Below are 21,869 nucleotides of genomic sequence, written 5' to 3'. Positions count from 1 at the left end.
TTGGTCGTTTCGCCTGCCAGTCAAGCGGGTTTCCTCCACAACACACTCAAACGGGTGCAAAACACAGACACTTGAAACGACCAATCCCACGATGGCAACGCCGAGTCCCGCCCTTCGAAGCAATACGGTTAGGGGATTGGTCAGGGGACAGGACCTGTACATGTAAACACGGACGCCTGGCCAATAGTAGTGTGTGACTGCTATTGAAGGGCGGGTCCTGGTGTGGCCGTAGCGGGATTCGTAATATCGCGAACCGGGTCGCAGTCTCAGATATCTGCTGCAGAATCAGTGTCACCGGGCACCGGAGGAAGATGATTTAGCAGTGATGTGTAAAGCTTGTCGCCACGGGCCCCATGATGATATATATACATGGTAAGACTGATTCACAGATGTAACATCTCTGGTGTTTTTGTGCTCGTGGGATCATTGAGAGAAATGCGCCCTGCTGTGACGATGGAGGTGTTAACTGTTGACTGTCATTGACATGCACTGCAATGTCTATTTACTCAAAATCAGGTTCGTGGTTGAAAACTTTTCCCAAAATAATTATATAATAATAAGACTTCACCGACACATTCAACACACGGCGACCGCGAGCAGTAGCCTATAGTGCCGTGAAAAATCTCTGAGCTTTGCATATGAACCGAGCGTTGTATCTTATATAGAAGTATATGTTTTATTTTAAAATTGTATTTTAGTCACATTTTGCAATGTCGATAAATTCAATGCATCACATGTGAAAAGGATCCCAGTGCATCACCTGCAGTTACGCACACGCGCAATCGACTTTGGAGAGCCAATGACGCACTGAGTTTAGCTCTTTTAACACCTCTAACACTCTTATGAGATTTTATGTGTCTTTATTAAAAAAAAAGAAAAAAAAAGTGTCTTTATGCAGGAGGCTATCCGTCATAATTCAGTTTGTGGCTCATTAAGGGTAGTTGGACTGATGGGATATGGTGAATGATTGTCATTTTTTTGCATTTTTCAACACAGATGTACAATATCAAAACAATATACTTTGTCAAATGATTCTAATTCTAATAAATGTGGCTATAATTAAATGAAACCACAACTCTTTAGTTATACACATTGATTGATTCATGTTTATGATATGCTTTTTGCAATTAGAGAGGAGACATTCGAATGATTCAGCTGTTAGATTTGTCTTACCAAACTGAGCCTTGAGAATGCTCCATAATGCATGTTTTTTGTAACCATAGGCTACAGGACATGTGTCTTTAGGCCTATTTCAAAATATGCAGGTAATATTTAACATATTGTATTAGAAAAGTAATGTTTTTCACCCGTTCTTCTCAGTGTACCTGGATTAGAAACTGAATATATGTCCATATTTATGAAGTAAAGTTGAGGTGGTTCGGGCTTCTGGTGAGGATGCCTCCTGGGGGCCTCCCTAGGGAGGTGGTCCAGGCACGTCCAGCTGGGAGGAGGCCTCGAGGAAGACCCAGGACTAGGTGGAGGGATTCTATCTCCAACCTGGCCTGGGAACGCCTCGGGATCCCCCAGTCGGAGCTGGTTGACCCTTGTGTTGTCTTCCCATCAAAATTGAAAGTCAAAACCTTTGTTGACGCTTTTAAATCAATGTTTTTAACATTTTCGTATGCTTTTTTCCCTTTTTTAACACTTTTTAACACTTTTTCAATGTTTTTGTGTACCGCTAAATTATTAACTTTAGTTTTACAGTTATTTTTGGAATTTATGGTCATTAAACCTCATTAATAAGAAATCATAGCTAATGTTTAGCTAGAAAAGCAGAAATTAGAAATTATTTAGACCAAAATTAAAGAAATGTACTGTATGTTGATGGATAATCACAGACTGGAATATGTCAACAAAAGCTATTTTTTCTCTCCAAATGCTATAAAATTGAATAAGACACCCCAAAATTCATGAAAGTAGAGATTTGTACTTGCCAAAGAGTGTTGTGTGGAATCAATCATGTTATTTTGGGTAGATAAAAAGAACAATAATATAGGAAAATGGGTCAATTTGACCCGAGGACAACATGAGGGTTAATATGGCTCAGGAAAGGGAAGTTTGGGGTCCCCTGCTGGAGCGCCTGACCCTGAAACCCAATACCAGATAAGTGGACGAGGATGGATGGATGGATGGATGGATGGATGGATGGATGGGATCTGTTTCCTGTCGCCTGAATGCAATAGTTTTTTTTGATTTTTATTCGTTTGATGGTCAATCAGTCAGAGCACATGAAACGTTGTGCTTTGTGTGTTCTTTCTCTGATGCAAACCTCTTTGAAGTGCCGACAGTGGATAAAAACGGAACTAAAAAAGGCTCTTTAAAGCAGGAAGTAGTTGACCAAATTTCGTTTGGAACCATCAGAATTGACATTGTCTACACACCATTACTGAATGTTGTTGTGCTCCCAGCATGCAGTGTCATGGTAACTTTGTTAAGGCCTCAGAGACTCTCTAGCTCTCTTGCTCTCTCTCCAAGATGCATTAGGAGCTGCATAGTATGGTGCAGATTCCGCATTGTCAGGTGGAGGGAATAACAGTGTGTACTGTAATGTACTGTAGTGAGTCATGCTACATAAAAAGATCTAAAGTAATACAATATATGAATAAAAACAATAGGGAAACGAGTTGCATATTGTCCTACTCATTGAGTCCGGCTGACCATTTGCAATGCCAGGTATAAGCCAAGTGTTGGAGTTTTCTTGCATCCATCGAAGCCTGTGGCACTTTGGTTTGGACTTCACTTTGAAAAGGTGTGTGTGTGTGTGTGTGTGTGTGTGTGACAGGGGGAAGGAATTTAGAAGTCAATCTGTTTTTTGGGGGGGGAATTGTGGAAATATTTGGCCCATAGATTCCAGGGAGGCCTGCCTCTCTGTTCCTAGGGCCTGTGGTCTTCATTGACGCCGCTCTTTCACTGGTGAGCTCTTTATTCTTCTCAGCCGTGCGTCTCAATTAACACACTGGGAAGCTTTGTGTGGAGAGGGCTCGCTGGCTGTGTGAGCAGCGAGCACACTTGTAGGTATGCATTTACATGCTTGTGCAAACGGGGTTTGAATGTGTGTGTTGTGCCCGAATGCATAACGGCAGTAAAAAAAAGAGAGAATGTGATACAAGCACAGGCGGAATGAGGGAATGGGGGAATGAGGGAGGTTTTTTTTAGAGACAATGAGAGAGGACAACATCCTGGATGTTTCATAGCATGTGATGTGAGAAAAAGCTCCTCCGCTCTTTTACCTCATCACACTATAGACATAGACAGGCATGAAAGACATGTCTAATTCTTGATGCACAGCTGCTGTGGATGGGCTCTTGTGTTTTCTGTTGTTGGAGTGTCAGTGTAGGAAGAGGCTGCTGATGCTACAGTGATGTTAGGCAAACCCTACTTCTTATCTCTAGGGATCCTTAGACGAATGATTGACTGTCTGGTGGTTAGGGACCCGTACTTTGCAAAGCTGATTGTGTTTTTTGCTTTTGAAGGGCACTGCAGACTCATACACCTGTTCAATTTACCATAAATTGAGTGAGTTTTTGAATCTGTCTGTTGTTCAAACTTGAAACAGCAAAGGTGTGAAGACTAGAAACATCCATCCATTTTCATCATCATGGCAGCAGCAGGCTAATATAAGCAAGATCCCTGTCCCCACCAATGTTTTCCAGCTCCTCCTTGGGGATCGCATGAGTTTCCGAGCCACATGATGTATAATCTGTTCAGCGTTTTTGGGGTATACCCCACAGTCTCCCATTTTATGAAGCTGTAACCAGTTAATCGTTGGTCATTTTTGTTGACTTGTTTTTGATTCGTCCACTCTGAGGCCTAGTCTATACCTACTTGGGTATTTCATTTTGATCGTTTTCTTGTGCTTTTGGCCTTTCGTCCACACACAAACAGGGTTTTAGGTCACTGTGCATGGACCTTTTGGAAAACTCCGGCCAGGGAGAAGACTTTTGGAAACTGTTGTGTAGAAAGGGAAAACAGTTGTTGGCTTGTATTGGCAGACATGGCCATAATAGTACTGGTGACTAGCAGGACTTTTTACATATGTTACAGACAATACACCTTAATGTACAGTTACTCTTCCTTTGTGTTGTGTAACAGAAGCGTCAGAACAACACCTTTTTATTTCAGGCTTCTGATTAGCCAATATCTTCTTTTTCTTCCTTTCTCAGGTTCTATCACCACCAGTCTTGTTGGCATGGCTTGTGACAGCGCTGCAATTGTGTTTTTCGCGTTTTCTTGTGGACAGAGATTTTTGTAAAACAGGGAGTGTGTGGTCAGGATTTTTTCTGCAAAAATCTATTAAAAAAAAAAAAAAAAGTGACTTGTGAACTAGGCCTGAGGCTAAATGCAGCACTGTATAACTTGACGCCCAGTGCCAGCAAAACGCCTGATCCTCAGCACGAAAAAAGTGTCAGTGTCCATCACCAAGCAACCAAGTACTTCTGTTATCCAGTGAAAACAAAGCACAAAGCAATCTGAGTTACTATTAGTTGTCTATAGACCCTCTGTGGTTAGATATTCTCCACTTAGAGTAATTATCAGTAGATCCAGTTAGCGGCAGAGTGTGTCTCACTCTCTTTTAGAGATTTAAGGAACATACCGTGTATATTAAGATGAAAAGATACTAGTGGATAGTTTGGATGGGGAAAAAAAGGATGTGTAACACTTACTAGCTATATTCCAAGACCTATTAATCAATAATTCTGCAGTAAATAAACTAATAAGTTAATATGAAACTACAAATGAAAAATATATTTCCCTGATGTTCATTTTGTCCCAACACTCCTATTGCTCTGCCCTCATTATTGATGTTTATTTCATGCATGGTTGTCCTTTTAGTCTTTTTATTTACATATATAAAAGGCTAGTATTCAGGGATGGCTGCTTTGTGCTGTAAGGTGAAGGCCTCGCCCTCAGTCCTTTTAGGCTGCCGGAGATCAATGCTGAGATATTCATGGCGCGATGGCAGGAAGGTGTTTGAAGGTTGGGAGGCTGTTCACAAAGGAGAATTGCTTTGATTTCCTAGTGAGGCTTTAATAAAGATTCATTCATCTTAACATGAAGACGGATGAGTGAACACCTTCCAACGCACCATGTTACACTAAGTAACCATTTCTATTCCTGCCTTATACACTTATACATTATGTCATGTCATGACAATGTCGTCTTCTGAAAACAACTCAATTTATTTCAAACTGGATGCCCTATTAGAGTTATTCTACATTTTCCTTATGAAGAAATGTGATGATGGGATTATTCTGTGTCTGACTTTTCTAACTTCCCTATCCTGACAGTCACACTCACCACCAAGCCCATACATTTCTAGTTGAGATATAGTTTAATTTGATATTAATACAGCTGGGACACTGTGTGTTTTTTTCAAAAATTAAAGGAGAGTAATTAGTGGATTTTTTGGAGACTTTTTTCTGCCAGGGTTACTAAAAACATATTTGGTGTGCTAGCGAGCATATGGCACCAGGAGTGTTAATGTGGGACGGACTCTAAATGAGCTACAGCAGCCAGTCCTTCTACGCGTCCTGCTACACGTCCTGCGCTGCCCTGCCGCGCCCTAATACACGTCCTGCTACAAGTCCTGCTACACGTCCTGCTACACGTCATGCTAATAGTCCTGCTACACGTCCTGCAATGCCTTGCCACGCCCTAATACACGTCCTGCTACACGTCCTGCTACAAGTCCTGCTACACGTCCTGCTACACGTCCTGCTACACGTCATGCTAATACTCCTGCTACACGTCCTGCAATGCCTTGCCACGCCTTAATACACGTCCTGCTACACGTCCTGCTACACGTCCTGCTACACGTCCTGCGATGCCCTGCCACGCCCTAATACACGTCCTGCTACGTCCTGCTACACGTCCTGCTACACGTCCTGTGATGCTCTGCTACGTCCTGCTATATGTCCAGCTACACGTCCTGCTACACGTCCTGCTATGCCCTTCTCCGTCCTGCTACACGTCCTGCTACACGTCTTGTGATGCCCTGCAACGTCCTGCTGCAAGTCCGGCTACTCGTCCTGCTACACGTCCTGCGATGCCCTGCTACGTCCTGCTACACGTCCTGCGATGCCCTGCTATGACCTGCCATGCTCTGCGGGTGCCATGCTACGCTCTGCTCTGCCATAAAATACAAGTATCTACTATTTCTAGTCACTTTTACCGTGACTGTTGTTGCCACTCTTCATTTCAAACTCACCTTCCGTCAGACACCGCCTACCAAGAGCCTGGGTCTGTCCCAGGTTTCTTCCTAAAAGGACGTTTTTCCTCACCACTGTCGCACTGTTGCTTGCTCTGGAGGGAACTACTAGAACTGTTGGGTCCATGTTAATTATAGTGTGTGGTCTAGACCTAGTCTACCTGTAAAGTGTCTCGAGATAACTCTTGTTATGAATTGATACTATAACCAAAATCAAATTGAATGTTCATCATAATTGAAAATATTTACAGCCAGTGCTACGGCTTTAAAAAAAATATTGTAGATTGCCATTATTTCCCTTTTAATGCAATATGAAACAGCTCAATTGCCACATAAGTTCAAACTGTTACTGTGGCAACACAGATTAAATACTAGGAAGGCTGTAGATCGTAGTACAGATGACGTATACTGTTTGTATACATGCCATTCCCTGTGGTATTTTTTTATTCAGGTGTCAGGTTGAACAATTGACTTGTTTGGCTGGTTGAAAGTACACCGTCAGTACGGTACGTACAGTACACTGTATGTCTGCAAAATCAGGGTTCATCTTAACATTTTCCTCTCATAGGACATTGTTAGGTTTTTTTTTTGTGAGCAGCATGCAATCATCACCTATCAAAATACACATAGGCTGCGTACTTTACCACACACACACGAGGAAGTGACAGTCACTACGCCTACTCTCCATTATAAATGGATAAGGTTATCCAGGTTGTAAGTATCGTCTTGGTGGTAGAAAGCAATGAGGATCTCAGATTTGTTTATTGTGACTCTCATGACAACCTCAGCCTGCATCGCCCTGGGAGCAGGGCTCAAGCAACCGAATTACTTCCATAGTATCGAGGATAGAAAAATACCTTGTCATTCAACACCCAATTTTAATACTTAGGTAGTAAATCTCATTAGCGTCGGTGAGCTAATAAGCACGCAGCATGCATTTACCAAGATCTAATAAGGCTTGCGATTGGCTGTATAACGTTATAGGTCGTAGATGCATGCAGGAGACACACAATACGTTATGCAAATTGATTTTGCCCAAAGACAGGGCTCCCGTGTGTGTTGTTGTATTTTGAGAGCCTTGACTACAGCGTGCGTCACGTAAGTGAGAAGCAGCTGATAAAAGGAGATTTGTACCGTCATGTTGTAATTTTATTTTGTTAAAATTGATTTTAATGTAAAATTGGTATCGAAAATGGTCGTTCAGGAACCAGTATTAAATATACGGTATTGGTATTGGACATTTATTTGTGATTTAATTACTTAAGGCTTAATTACAATACACATTAACACACACTCAAGCAGATACTGCACAGGCACGCTTGACATGAGCTGACATGGGCACACAAACTCTTGCATATGTACGGTTAAACAATATGTATTCCATGGTTTTGCACAGATTCTTGACCCATAAAGAAAAAATCTGCACAATTGCCAAATGATAAATATTGTGACAAAGGTACCAGTAGGTAATAACCCATAAAAAAGAAAACAGATTAAAACACAATAACTAGACATTAAAAAGGAAATGGAGGGTTACCAAAGTTAAATAAATAATTTTTTGCATCTCTCTTGTGCTTCATTCCAGGTTGTCTCACTAAACGCCCCATGGCTGCTTCCCTGACACTATCATCTGTTCAACCTCTTTCCTCTAACCCCCCCTATCCATCTCCTCTTCCCTCCTCCTCAACCTGTGGCCTATTTATACCCTGGAGACTCAAAAGAGCCCATTAAAGCTCCGCAGACCTCTTCAGCAATGGACAGCAGTGAGAGGGAATGTACTAACACATGATCTCCAGCCTCTTCACTTTTTCTTTGACCGCTTCACATAAGGAAATCTAAGGTTTCAACTACCGGCATTCTTGAAATGCAACACGACTACAACTTCACCAAGCTTCAGATGATAAACATATAGTCCATTGCTTGCAGCTTCTGCAGATTTGGGATGCAGCATGTGCTTGGGTCCAGCGACTGGAGGTTCTGTACAGTAGAAATAATTATGGACACTGAAAGGATTTACCTTCTAAATGCCTCACACGTCTGAAGGTAAGTCTAGGTATTTGTCCCAGTTGAATTTGCTCTAAATCAACTTTTACATCGGATCCGTGATATTGTATCTATGATAGCATAACAATTATTATTTTTGTATTGCTGCTAGCTATGTAACTTTTGCAAATCCAGTAATCTTAAAATAAATGTACTATATTTTGCATTGCAGATAAATAGAAGCAGCACCAAATGTGTTACTAAAGCAGTTTTATTTCTTGCCTTTTAATTTTAGTTTAAAGGGGTAGATTTTAAAAGGCACTTTCATAATGTAGGAGCATCAATCATTGTGCAATGAGCCACAAAAAGAATATACAATTATTTCTATTTGGGCACCTAGTCCACCACCACCCCTAGCCATGAGCTAAGCCCACACAACCCTGGGCGTCCCTTGCAGGATGACTGCCGTCTGCCCCTTTGAGAGCAGCCCAGAGGGGGCTGAAGCTGGGGCTGGGACAGCAGGCTCTAGGGTGCCGGGGGTAGCAGGCCCTGGTGGGAGCATCTCAGTTTCTGGGGCAGAGACCGGGGCGTCAAATGGAGACTCCGTCGGAGGTTCCGTTAGAGGAACAGCTGTGGTTCCTGGTGGCCAAAGGTACACCCGCTGGAGCCGCCAGGACAGCTCAGACATCAACACAGACGATGAGGGAGCCACCATCCGCCGCCTCACTCCCCTGGAAAGGCTGAACCTGGATATGTGCCAGGATGAAAGGTAGGGGACAAGAGATGAAGTGTTAACGCCCTTTTTTATGCCCTTTATGGCTGTAAGTTATTTTAGAATCACTCTGTGTTGTACTTCTGTTTGCTACACTGTAGTATATCATAGAGAATATTTAGAGTTACATCTTGTGTTATGTAATCTGGTCGCAGGGTGGTCCGCGAGCTGACTTTGGGCAGAAGAATCGGCTTCTACAAAATTCGAGGAGAGATTGGCTGCGGAAATTTCTCCCATGTCAAGCTAGGAATCCACGCCCTCACCAAAGGTAAGAAATGATGAGACATCAGTGAAACGCAACTGTTAAAATACCTGCACTCAAGTAGCTACAGGAGAGTGGCAATTATACAAACTACAAAGATATTATACAGTGGTTGAAGGTAGATTTTGACTAAATAGCCATTGCTGAAGGTCATAACACATCCATCTTTAAAGATCCGGTTTACATTACTTTATTTGTACTTGTAGTAAATTTCTTGCACAGTTCCAAAGTGCATATCCATCTTTAAAGATAGACGTCTTCACATTCGCTCTGGCTTTTAATTAGATTTAAGTGATAATTTGGCGGATGAGCTGTTTCTCTCAATGGGCTGCAACAAGTGTGTCTTTGTGTAGCAATCCACTAACACAGCGATGTGTGCCTTGCCAAGGGGCTGATTCAGCCACGAAGAGACAGACTGTCTGCTGCCCTTGAACAGATGGATTGATTAGAGATCTCCAGTTTCCTTAGCGACGGCTAAAATTGCTGCATGCCTCATCAAAGGCTGAAGAGAGGGAGGAGAATATGTGTATAGCACTCTCTATGTGTCTGTGTTTTTAGGATTTTATCTCTAGTGTGTGTGTGTGTGTGTGTGTGTGTGTGTGTGTGTGTGCGTGTGTGCACGTGCGTGTGCGTGTGTGTGTGGTATCATTTAGTCCGCTAAAAACAATGTGAGCTGTGATGCATTTTGAATGCTCCTATTGAAAGCTATGTCACAGCTGAAAGGGAGCCTAATACCTGCCTGAATAATGCATATGGATGCACAATTAGATATCTCAACACCATTTTGTCTCTTAAGATCTTTTCTGTATTCAGTTACCTGGTCTATTTAACTTCTCTTTATGAATCATTTAACAGAATACTGTAAAGATACCAGTTGTTTTGAATTTGATATACTGTAAGTATTTTTGATCTTTATTGGCTCTTAAATTGTGTACGTCTTGAAGGTTTCTTCCTGACCTGGAGTCACTGCAGCTTGACAGAAAAAGAGCTACATTCCGTTTTTTTATGAAAGCAAATTTTACTCTCAAGGCTTAAAGTGAGAATTGACCTCCTGGGAGAACATAATCAAGGACATTTGTTTTTGAGGGCAGCTAATTCTCCATCACGTTATCTAGAGGAGAGCATCAGGTTTGGTCACTTCAGGGGCAATTGTGTGACAGCTGGGGGGAACCAGGTGCACATTGTCTATCCTGTATAAGATTTATGTAACATTTAATGCATACTTTCTCAGAAAAGTGAAATATTAACAATAATAGACACAATGGGACCACTTGGATCCTGATTTCTTTCGTATTTCTAAAGTTGACGTTGAATTTTTGAAAATTATTTTCCCTATATAAGTATCACCTTAAGTGCTATTTTTCGGGGGTGCTTTTAAATAATCTGTACAGCTGACTCTTGTGTGAAAATGAGTTGTTTTTCCACTGGTCATTGACCTTAATGTTCTCCCTCGGACTCACCAGACAAAGTGGCTATAAAGATCCTAGACAAAACCAAGCTGGATCAGAAGACCCAGAGGCTGCTGTCCAGAGAGATCTCTAGCATGGAGAAGCTCCACCATCCCAACATTATACGCCTCTATGAGGTTTGACTCATACGCTCATACATGGATTTATGAATGAATGAACTTTATCCCTGCATCCACCCCGACGTATTTTCTTTATCTTCTAAATGCACTCTGACATTCTTTTTCTCCTTTAGGTGGTGGAGACGTTGTCCCGATTACACCTGGTGATGGAGTACGCAGGGGGAGGGGAACTCTACACAAAAATTACTACAGAGGGGAAACTTTCTGACCTCGATAGCAAGATCGTCTTTGCTCAGATCCTCTCTGCTGTTAAACACATGGTTAGTACATATAAGTTTATATTAAAGTGGTACGTTCAAGTAAAATAATAGAAAACCAAATCTTATTCTGAATGTAACCTATTTAAGATTTTATTACACTGTTAACTGACAAATAACGACAAAATTGACCATTAAAGGGTAATTACCATTTCTTTCAACCTGTTTTTCCCATGTCTCTGTGTCTAAGTGAATGATGACTGCTTTCAGCTTTTACATTTTTAATATCAGGGACTTGGCTTTCTTTTGATCAAATTGCCTAAAAATAACACAGAGGCCATACAATGTTCTTCAGGTAAAATTAATGATTACTTTGACTGAATTTTGTTTGTTTTATTGAATTTTATGGTATTTTAAAAAAAGGGGCCAGAACCTCGGAGGAAATGACAAAAAGAGACAAAAAGCGCTGAAAAAAAAACGAGAAATTGGTTTTGTATAATGTAAAATATGATGTGTAATGTAATGTAATGTGAAATAAAAATTAGGCTATGATTAATATGTTTTTCCACTACAGCGTAAAAGATTTCAGGTTTAAGAATGCTCTTTCTCTTCCCTTATGGAAAAATCCAAAATCTATGAAAATGCAAATATTGTTCCTTTCAGAAGTTGAACTGCTGGACACAACATATCTGCTTCCTCACTGAAAAGTCAATTCCCAGTGAATGTGCATTGGAGGGTTCCGATTTCCACATCACACTTGACGTGAAAGTCGATTAAATAATGCAGTTTCTTCTTGTTCTGCCACAGCATGAAAACAACATCATCCACCGTGACCTGAAGGCAGAAAACGTCTTCTACACCAGCAGCTCTTGTGTCAAAGTGGGGGACTTTGGCTTCAGCACCCTAAGCCGCCGCAGCGAGACACTCAACACGTTCTGTGGCTCTCCGCCTTACGCAGCGCCTGAGCTCTTTCGTGATGAGCACTACGTTGGCGTCTTTGTAGACATCTGGGCCTTGGGGGTGATGCTGTTTTTCATGGTGACATGCACCATGCCGTTCAGGGCCGACACTGTGGCCAAATTAAAGCGATGCATCCTAGAGGGGGCCTACGTCCTGCCCTCGTGGGTGCCGGAGGCGTGCCAGAGGCTGATCAGGGGAATCCTGCAACCCATACCATCTGAGCGTTGTACAGTGGAGCAGATGATGGGCTGTGAGTGGTTGCTCCCTGTGGACTTCCCGCACGCCATGGAGCCCTTTAAACTAGACCCATCCTACCTAGCCGAGACCGATCCATCTGACCTTGGGGAGGAAGAGATGGAGGTAAACGCGGCACTGGAGACACTAGGTATCACCTCAGAACACATCCTCAACAACCAAGGGAAAGACTGCAGGAGCTCCATCACAGGGGTCTACAGAATCCTGCTACATCGGGCACACAAGAAACGGGCTGTTGAGAGCATGCCGGCGGTCAAAAAGGTGGTCAGACCAACTACAAAGAGTAAAAAGGAACGGCTAAAAGTGTACCGTAGTTTAAGGCACACATCTAAACTCTGTGTGATTCTGTGACATAACGCTCTGCTATGCTCTAGAAAACCATTGACTTTATAGTCCGGGATGAGATTGCATGGATTTCCTTACAACTATATGCTTTTCAGGCCAGCAGTTTAAATTGAAATCATGGTATATTATCCTACTCAGCTCTTGAAATCTGGGATTTCTTACTTTAATCTCTTTCTTGTAGTTACTAATATTAGTCTCTGTGAGAAGATTGATGGCTGCAAATCATTGTTTTCTCCCTTTTTTGACACGGCCAGGGACGTGTAATCTAATGAAAATATCATGAAATACAATTTATTTAAGTAAACATAATGATGATTAGATGGCATAGACAACTTTTTATTTTGGTCACGTACGCAAGATATTTATAGCCTATTTTATGCTCAGTTGTGCTGGAACACCAATAAACCCTGTGAGAAATCAATGTAGCATAAATCTTAAATAAAAGAGTTAGAAACCCAATCGTTAAGCGGAGGTGATAAATTGGTGAAACATGGTGTCTCTAATGCTGAATTAGACTTTTCTTCATTGCCTTAGTTTTCTATCATGTTATGAAATCAGCCAGACTGGTTTGTAATCCTTAATGTTTATGATGACATGACATATATCTCTATGAGATGTTTCTGCTGTTAGACGGATTTACCTGAATTTCCTTAATCCTGAAAAAGGCAATACTTATCATTAAAGTACAAATACCAACACAACAACCATAAAAGTTATTCGTTGTTTATGTGGCAAAATAGATTTTTTGGTTTTGATTTAGCTGAGACACTTTTGGTATGAGTTTCAGCTATTTGTTTTTTACTAATCTGTTTCCATATTCATGCTTATTTGTTGATGAAAATACATTTTCATTTTAAAGGCGTTCCTTTTTTAATTAAATATTTTTTAAAGCTTATTATGCTTTTGTGTATGTTTATCAGTACAACTGACTCTTGTATGAGAGTGGGAGGCAAGCTACATAACAGCACCCATGACACATTAGTGGGGTATTGTTTTTTTTAAATTAAATATATATTCATATATTTTATTTTGTAGGTTTCATTTAAAATACTTTAAAGGTTCACTGGCTTCCCAAGCAAAGCATTGTCAATCAATTTTTTGCTGTTTCACATCAGACATGAATCACATATTAAAGATAACGTATACAGAAAGCAGGGCTCTCATTCATGAGTACAGTACATGGTAAGTGCTGCCATAGACAGTTTGAGTACTACACCTCCCAGAATCAACCAAGAAGCCCACGTACTCATATCCGCTTTTACGTGATGACGCAATTTTTGCCTTGTTGGAAGGTAGTTTCAGAAGATATCGCTGTGACTGTAGACTAGCGAAGAAACGCTGAAGAAACCGAAAGACATTTGGAAGCACTCACTCAAATGGTATTTTGTCTCCTGATATCAAACGGTAAGATATTAAAAGGCGACATTAACCTTATTTAATGTTTTTCAGCTTGTTTAATGTAACGAGGTACAATGCCTTCTCGGTAAAAATTATTAAAGGATTTTTAGCTAAGCTAACACTAGCTTAGCTAGCTAGCTCTTCGGTGTTAGCAGACATTTCCTTGCAATGCAGTTGTTATTTTCTTTTGCTCCTTAAAAACAAAAGCTCATGAATCACATCGCTATTGTATGTCCACTGCTACCGTACGTAAAATGAGACATTTTGTGACTAATGGCTATACTGCTATACAATGCTTCTATTTTGCAAGACAAAGACCGCCTGCATCCAGACTACATTCTTGTTTCCTTTTTCTTTTCTTTTTTGTTTACCTCGGCAGGCAATAAAGCATAGTCATTTCCTGGTAGGAAATAAAGGCTAAACATCCTATTTGTTTTGACACTTGATATTGTATCTCATGACAAAGGCATGTGGGGGTGTGGCTCATTATAAGATGAGGTCATGATCGGAGCGTGGCAATGACGCAATATGAAGCTGTCAATATGGCGCTTTGGTATACGTGTTATTGACTCATTGACGTGGAAGCATAATCTAGCATACTTAATCTTTATTTCAGACCCGGGAGGATTCATATCACAATAAGAAACACAAAGAGTAAAATATAAAGAGAAATAAAAATAAAATACAAAACCTTCTACCATGTTCAGTGTCTAACATACAGACATGTTGGCCAATGGTTCCACAGTCTGGAAGAAAATCATGATCCCACTTTAGATGTCACCTTAATTATTGTGGCTGCTGAGTTCATTTAAACTCCTCCCAATCAAACCCGTATCCACGTGCACTTGAAGTTACAGCCTCTGCATGTAGATTACAGTGTGGGGCAAGCTACCAAACACAACCCAAGCAATCTGACACTTAAATTAGGGTGGAAGCTTAGTGGACCGTCACTCCATTTACCATAGCTTTCTTTTGTCCTGTGACACATCACTGTTATACTTAGAGATGTATCGGGAAGTACTGGAGTTCATGCACTGATCCGATACCACAAACTAAAGAAAAAGAATGGAAATATATGTTAAGCTAGTTTATTTCTGTTCTTTTTTTGGTTATAACTGAGTGTCAATTTGGATAATAAAAGGAAGTCCTGTGGCATTCATTGTTTGGATTTGTTCATGTATCACAAAGAGTTTAACCTGAGCCAAACCGACAACAAAGATAGAAATCACATCACATCCATACAGGGATAGTAGTATACAGCTGTTAAAACATAATAAAATATATGACACACTGGTATCGGATCAGTACTATCGGCCAATACTCTAGTTCAGGTATCAGAATCGGTATCAGACCATCTCTAGTTATACTATCAACAATTCAATAAGCTCTATATTTTTTGGGGCATGACTTTTTATCAGTTGGGAACTGTAAGATATTCTAAAAAAATAATATTCTAAAAGTCATCCGTTGTAATATTGTTTTGTTAATCATTAATTTGACCATCAAAATTAGACTGCTGCCGACTTGGTTTGTGACTATGAAGGGTTAAATGAAGTGACCTATGAGCTTAAGGTGAGCTGAGGTGTGTGGAAGGTTCTCTGATAAACAATCATGGTACTGATTTAGAGGCAGTCAAGGTTCATTTCAGGCAGCTAGAACTGTCAAATGAATTAGTTTAGAAAAAATGCATCACTTATTTAATTATATTCATTATCAACCATCATATTTTCTCATTTCATCACAACTTCCCAGAGCCTAAAAGGGCATCTTTAAATTGCTTGTTTAGTCTGATCAAAAGTGAAAAAAATCCAAAAATATAAGCATCTTCTGACAGGTATTTGTGCTAGATAAATGTCTTCAAAGGAAAAACAGATTTTTAAAATTGACAAATCGACAGTTTCAGGACTACTTAATGTTATGCAACTGATTATTATAATAAATGACTTTTAAGCTAGGCCTAACTCACACATTTGCGAAACCCTACATCCCAGAAAATGTCTTGTCATACATTATACTTGTATTGTCATAGTAATAGAGATGTCGTTTACAAATAATACATTTAATTCAAATGCTGTGGTCTGTATGCTGCTGTGTTGCTGCAGATGTCAGCCACTGAGGACCTTCCAGACATGGATGGGACAGACCTGCTAGGGCTGCTGTTCCAAAATGGAGAGGATGGATCTACTGAGCCACTCTTTCCTGATGGGAATGAGCTCATTGAATCCTGGCTGTCTGAGCAAGATGTAAGACTTCAATCACAGAAAAGAAATATAAACTTAGGAAGAAGTTTATCGTATTTACCTATACTGTTTCTCTTTCATTTTGGACGACTCAAAAATGCTACTACTTGTATTTCTATGTGCAGTAGTCTTGGTGTGAAAGCCAACACAGTTGTTCTTCTCCCAGATGCTGACAGGAATGGACACCGAAGACTTTCTGTCCAGCTTGTTAGAGGGAGAGTACAACATGGGGCCCGTCTGTCCCTCTCATTCTCCCATGGGCAGTGACAGCGGCATTTCCGACGACAGCAGCACTGGGGCTGGAAGCAACAACCTTCTGGGGTGCCCAAGTCCTCGTGGCAGCGATAGCGATGTTGTTCCTAGTCCCAGCTCCACCCAGCCCAGCCCGATGCACTGCGACCCTGCCCTGGCCCCTGGAGAGCCGCAGACAGAGAGCCTGGAGATCCTAACGGTCCAGGCGGATCACAGCTACTCTCTGCTGCAGAGCGGAGGCAGGAACATGGATGCCCTGCAGAGTGTGAGGGCAGAGAAGCCAGATACAGACGTCTTCATCGATTTGGGTAAGTGGAGTCCAAGAACCATCTGATTCTGACGTCATTTATAAGTTCTACAGGCTCACATATATTATGCTGTAAGTTATCCACTTAACCCCTTGAAAAATACCTACAAAACACGCGGGTTTAGTGCACATTCTGAGGGATGCTGCATACATAATCAGCACATGAGGGCACTTAACTTGCCTGGGAGATCAGTATGGTAGATTATGTTTATTTAAATAAAGCTTCTTTTGTGTCAGACGACTTGGTGAGTGAGGACATAGAGGACATAGAGGAGGACATCACAGACGAGCTGCCCTGCACTTTGGCCATAGAGGACTCGACACAAGATTCAACCCAAGCCACCAGTACAGACCAGGTTAGTTTTACCCACTTTTCCTAATTTGTTTTCGTCAAACCGAAGAGTTTGTGAAAGAAGACTGAAATTTTCAGTTTGTTATGTCTCATTTATTTGTGACATGATCGGCAAGCTGATTCTTTGCATGTTGCAACTGTGGTACCATCCTGTATAGCTGATAAAAATTTTTTTTTTTTTCTCTATTTAGTTCCAGTTTAAAGAGATTGTGCTCACTGAGGAGGAGAAGCGACTTTTGGGGAAAGAGGGAGCATCGATTCCCACACACATGCCTCTTACAAAGGTAATAAATGCTGACTTTTTTCATTTTCTTGAGTTAATTGGCAGCCTTATTAACTTCCCTGAATAAGAAAATCCACCAAATGCTGATAAACAGGGAGATCAGCCAATAACATGACCTCGCTAGACAAGCAAACAGGAAGTGGGAGGAGCTTCAAAAAGAGGAGGCGTGTACTTTTGCAGTTTCAGAAAACGATTCCGCTACAGACCAGGAAAAACCTAATCTACAGTCAGTGTGTTATTCAGATGCTAATTTACGGGAGAAAAATCACTAGCAAACTCCAGTCTCCTTGGCGGTGAACCGCTCCTGGCGTGCGCCCATGGATGTATTAAGAGCGTGTGCCCAGCAAACACCATTATAACAGCAATCCACCCTGGAACAAGCGCACCTCCTTTTAAAGGGAATGTGAAATAACGCTCTGATTGGTTTATTGCAAGTTACGCCCAAACCACACCTATGAGTAATGTATCTACTTAAGACCAACCCATTTTAGATTTGCGTCGGACGCAAGAGTCATTTTCCCCGCCGGTATGATAGCAGCAGCGCCTGAGGTTCGCCCAGAAAGCTACTTGCGTTTCAGAGTGATTAAAATAGAGCCCATAATGTGTGTGTATGTGTTTCAACACTGTGGTAAAACCGTGCTCTCTGTGTATCAGGCAGAGGAGAGGACCTTGAAGAGGGTCCGGAGGAAGATCCGCAACAAGCAGTCTGCTCAGGAGAGTCGCAAGAAGAAGAAGGTCTATGTTGATGGACTGGAAAACAGGTGAGACGAAGAGGTTAAAATGACTACAAGTGAGAAAGGAATTCTCTCAGGCGCCCAGATAGCTCAGTTGGTAAAGTGGGCGGCCTTGCGCATAGAGGTTTTCTCATAGACACAGCGGGCACGGGTTCGACTCCGACCTGCAACCCTTTGCTGCATGTCATTCCCCCCTCTCTCTCTCCCTATCTCTATTATTTTTTATCTCCATATTGCTGTCAAAAAATAAAGGCCGAAAATGTTGAAAAATCCCCTTTAAAAGAGAGAAAAATTTAATAAATACATTTTCTCTATTCAATTATTAGACATAAGCTAAGTTTCCATCCACTTGTCAATCAAATTATCTGAAGTTCAGTAATAGAAATCATGCGAACAAAGCTGGTGAAAGTGTATTTTCATCCAACGGCTTTCAAGCAAATAAAAACCTGTGGTAATGACGTCACATACTGTTTTCAATCAAATTGGTACATCGACTTGATTTTAGACATTTTAGGTGTTTCCATTCATTTTTGCACTGAACATTCAAACAAACATTTGCAAACAAAGTTTTTCTAGACTAAATGGATTGCGCCGTCTACCAACACATGATCAATATTGCACAAGTTGTAATAGTGCTTATGTGCCAGCTGATAGCAACATATCGGGCTATAATAAGAAAACAGCAATGCTATCATCACATCGCTATGAAAATGCAGATGCAACTTGCCTTTTATTTTTATTGCCTTTAACTCTTTTTTTTTTTTTTTTTTTTTTGAGTCATGTCTCACTGTTTAAGCGCCTTCCATTTACTCTGGAGGATGTCCCACGGCTTGTCCTAACCTTTGTCGGACATTTCTTTGGAGAGTTTCATATAAATTAAATTCAGAAAGTCTCTCGTCTCCTTGTTTGTCCACTAAACATCTGTCTTTGTTTACACCCACCATGTGTGCCTTCAGAGTGGAAATACTGGGCAGAAATGAACTAAATCTCAATCGCAATGCATCATTTATTTGGAATTTTTCATTCAATATCACTTAATTTGGATAAAAACGTGTGGATGGAAACCTAGCTATAGATACAGTCATTTTTACATCTGTTCTTAGGATAAGAACTTGGAACTTGTTCATGTTCTGCATTTCTGTCTTAAAAGATGACTTAAATGATAAATCGATGATCAAAATAGTTGTCAACTCTTTGTCGATCAGCAAATTGATGAGTACAGGTGAGATTTTTGTCTTAAAACGCAGATATTAATATATGTGGAGTTGTAGGTATTCTATCACGCTTCTGTCTGCCTAGTTTCCCCGTGGCTAGCTATCCCAGCAGTGATTTATTATACGTCTTTATTTTTATGGTTGGCCCATACTATGTACGTTGGGATAAATGTACTAATTACCCGGTGTCTACCACAGGGTTGCCATCTGTACAGCACACAACCTGGAACTACAGAAGAAAGTCCAAATGCTTCAGAAACAGAACATGTAAGAGCTCTGAGATATTGATTTTGTATGAACATGTAATACCACGTATCTAGAAAGTGTTTTAGAATCTGTTGCTGGCTGTTAAAGTAAATGTGTTGTCTTGGTTCTAACAGCTCCTTGATAGAGCAACTGAGGAAGCTACAGGCTATGGTGAAGATGTCTCCCATGAAGGCCAGCGCAACCAGCACTTGTGTAATGGTAAATTGGTTGACTTGTTTTTCCCCTCCTGATTATTGTTCCCGTATGAAGTGTCAAGTTCTTTTGTCATGCAGCAGTATATCTTTTTTCACTCTCTCCTTGGCTTTGTCCTCCAGGTCTTCCTACTCTCTTTCTGTCTCATCATCTTCCCGTCAGTCAATCCATTTGGCGGAAACAGAGAACAGAAGGAACTGTACACACCCTCCTCCAGTGAGTTACCTCACAGTTAGTCATTTTCCAACCTTTATTGCCATGTTTTTTTGGTACTCATAATTTGTTGGATTCCTCGTCAAGATAGAATGTATATTCAGTGTGCAGACTGTATATTGTTTTTTTATTCATGGATCTATCCATCCATCTATTATTGTTATTGCAGTCATCTCCCGGACCCTGCGCTCACTGCCAGAAAGCACAGATGCCATATCCTACCCTGAGCCTGAAGATGAGGAGCTCCTCTTAGTGCCCCAAGCCGATGTAGAAAACGTTAAAGCCATCTTTGCAGGCGGTCTGAAGAATCATACCCCCTACTACCAGAGGGTGGAGCAGCCTGACTCTGAAACAGGCGTCACTAGCAACTCCTCAGCAGACTTCCCCAGCCCCGCTCAGGCTGCAGAGATGAAGGCCGGGCCCGCTGGGGGGGTAGGGGCCTTACAGGAAGGATCCATTGATGTCGCAGTGGCGGCTGCTGTGGCGTACGAGGTCAAAGGGTCCAACGATAACTGGATAGACCGGAACCCCCCGTCTGTCATACTGCAGCAACACCGCTCAGATGAGATGTAGTAGGGAGATGTTGATCAATATAACCAGCAGAGGGCGCCATACTCCTAATGTAGTAGGTACCAGAGGGAAGCTTCAACTTACAAAAGGATGAAGGGGACATGCCAGATATGATCAAGAAATGTTCCCCTCCAACAGCTGATGTACTACTGTTACTTAATTTGCACTTTGTTTTGATTTCCTTGTTCCAGTGGGCAAAAAGAATTGTAGATAGATTTCCATATTTTAACGACCTGAAGAACAGAACGCTGCAGTGATAAACTACATGCAGTAGCAGCACTGAGGGCTCTAATTGTATTACACAAAGCGGTGCCGATGACCAAAACATGTTGGCACCACTACAGGAATCTTTATATATAAGAACTGGCAGAATATTACTTTAAGAAAAGTAGTATTAAGTACCGTTATCATTATTTATCACCAAATCCAGGGGGAGCTTTGCTTGACGCTAGTCCGTCTGATCACCTCTAGCAGGATCTAAATGGTAACCTAGGGTGCTCATGAATGCCTCTCCCATAGTAAATGATTGTGAAAATAAGCTGCAAACTAGCCGGAATCACCCATTGCGTATTAGAATATAGGATGCTTGATTATCATAAAGCTTGATCAAAGTGGTTGTTGGACCACCGTAACGCTTAAGCCATTGCAGGACATTTGGCCATTTAGGAGACTTGTAAAGTTTGTTAGAATTTCCCTTGTAACAAGGGTATCCATGCTCCTTTTTTAATTTTGGAATGCTTTGTTTTTATGTTAAAGCAAGAAATAATGTCTTCAAAATATAGGACCCTGAACCCTTGAAGTTGTCATTGTTGGCCAACCCCAGTCCACCCCTCCAATCTCCTGTTTTTCAGCTTCATGGGACTTTTATTATCTTTCTAAACATGTCTGAAATACCTTAGCACCTGTGTGCAAGGAATAAGGGATTTAAAATGTTTTTGCTCAGTAAAACGGTGCAGTATATATATACTCAGAAATGTAATGACCTGTTTTGTCAGTGAGGCATTTTTATGTTAAACGAAGTAAATGGTATTGGAACTACTTTTTGTTATAATCGACAGTCAAAGAGATTTTAAATGTTGATCGTGTTGAACAAATGCACTGACATTTGACATAGTCCAAGAATTAAATGTAAATACATACAAATGATTGTAGCTCTTCTGTACATTTTCAACTCTATGTAAAACATGTCATCTATGATAATAAACTTTTTTTATACATCAAAATGACTGAATCTTTCTTGATCAGTGTTATTGACAAAAACATAGAAGAATATCTGT

The 21,869-nt window shown here is 41.0% G+C and overlaps 2 protein-coding genes across 2 annotated transcripts; both read left to right on the top strand.

Annotated features, from left to right (window-relative positions):
* Positions 1–8,591: 8,591 nt before the first annotated feature.
* Positions 8,592–13,227, top strand: nim1k (NIM1 serine/threonine protein kinase). Its single transcript, XM_034872393.1, has 5 exons — positions 8,592–8,960; positions 9,119–9,231; positions 10,689–10,810; positions 10,927–11,073; positions 11,818–13,227. Exons 1-5 carry the CDS (start codon positions 8,650–8,652, stop codon positions 12,574–12,576), a joined length of 1,452 nt encoding a protein of 483 aa, XP_034728284.1. The 5' UTR covers positions 8,592–8,649; the 3' UTR covers positions 12,577–13,227.
* A 594-nt stretch (positions 13,228–13,821) lies between these two features.
* creb3l3l (cAMP responsive element binding protein 3-like 3 like) lies at positions 13,822–21,810 on the top strand. Its single transcript, XM_034872392.1, has 10 exons — positions 13,822–13,974; positions 16,071–16,211; positions 16,375–16,768; positions 17,005–17,123; positions 17,311–17,403; positions 18,057–18,163; positions 19,549–19,617; positions 19,731–19,815; positions 19,932–20,025; positions 20,192–21,810. Exons 2-10 carry the CDS (start codon positions 16,071–16,073, stop codon positions 20,593–20,595), a joined length of 1,506 nt encoding a protein of 501 aa, XP_034728283.1. The 5' UTR covers positions 13,822–13,974; the 3' UTR covers positions 20,596–21,810.
* The last annotated feature ends 59 nt before the right edge of the window (positions 21,811–21,869 follow it).

This window comes from Etheostoma cragini, chromosome 5, assembly GCF_013103735.1.
Source record: "Etheostoma cragini isolate CJK2018 chromosome 5, CSU_Ecrag_1.0, whole genome shotgun sequence".
Lineage (NCBI taxonomy): Eukaryota > Metazoa > Chordata > Actinopteri > Perciformes > Percidae > Etheostoma > Etheostoma cragini.
Note: the sequence above shows the minus strand (reverse complement) of the source record. Positions and strands in the feature narration are given on the sequence as shown.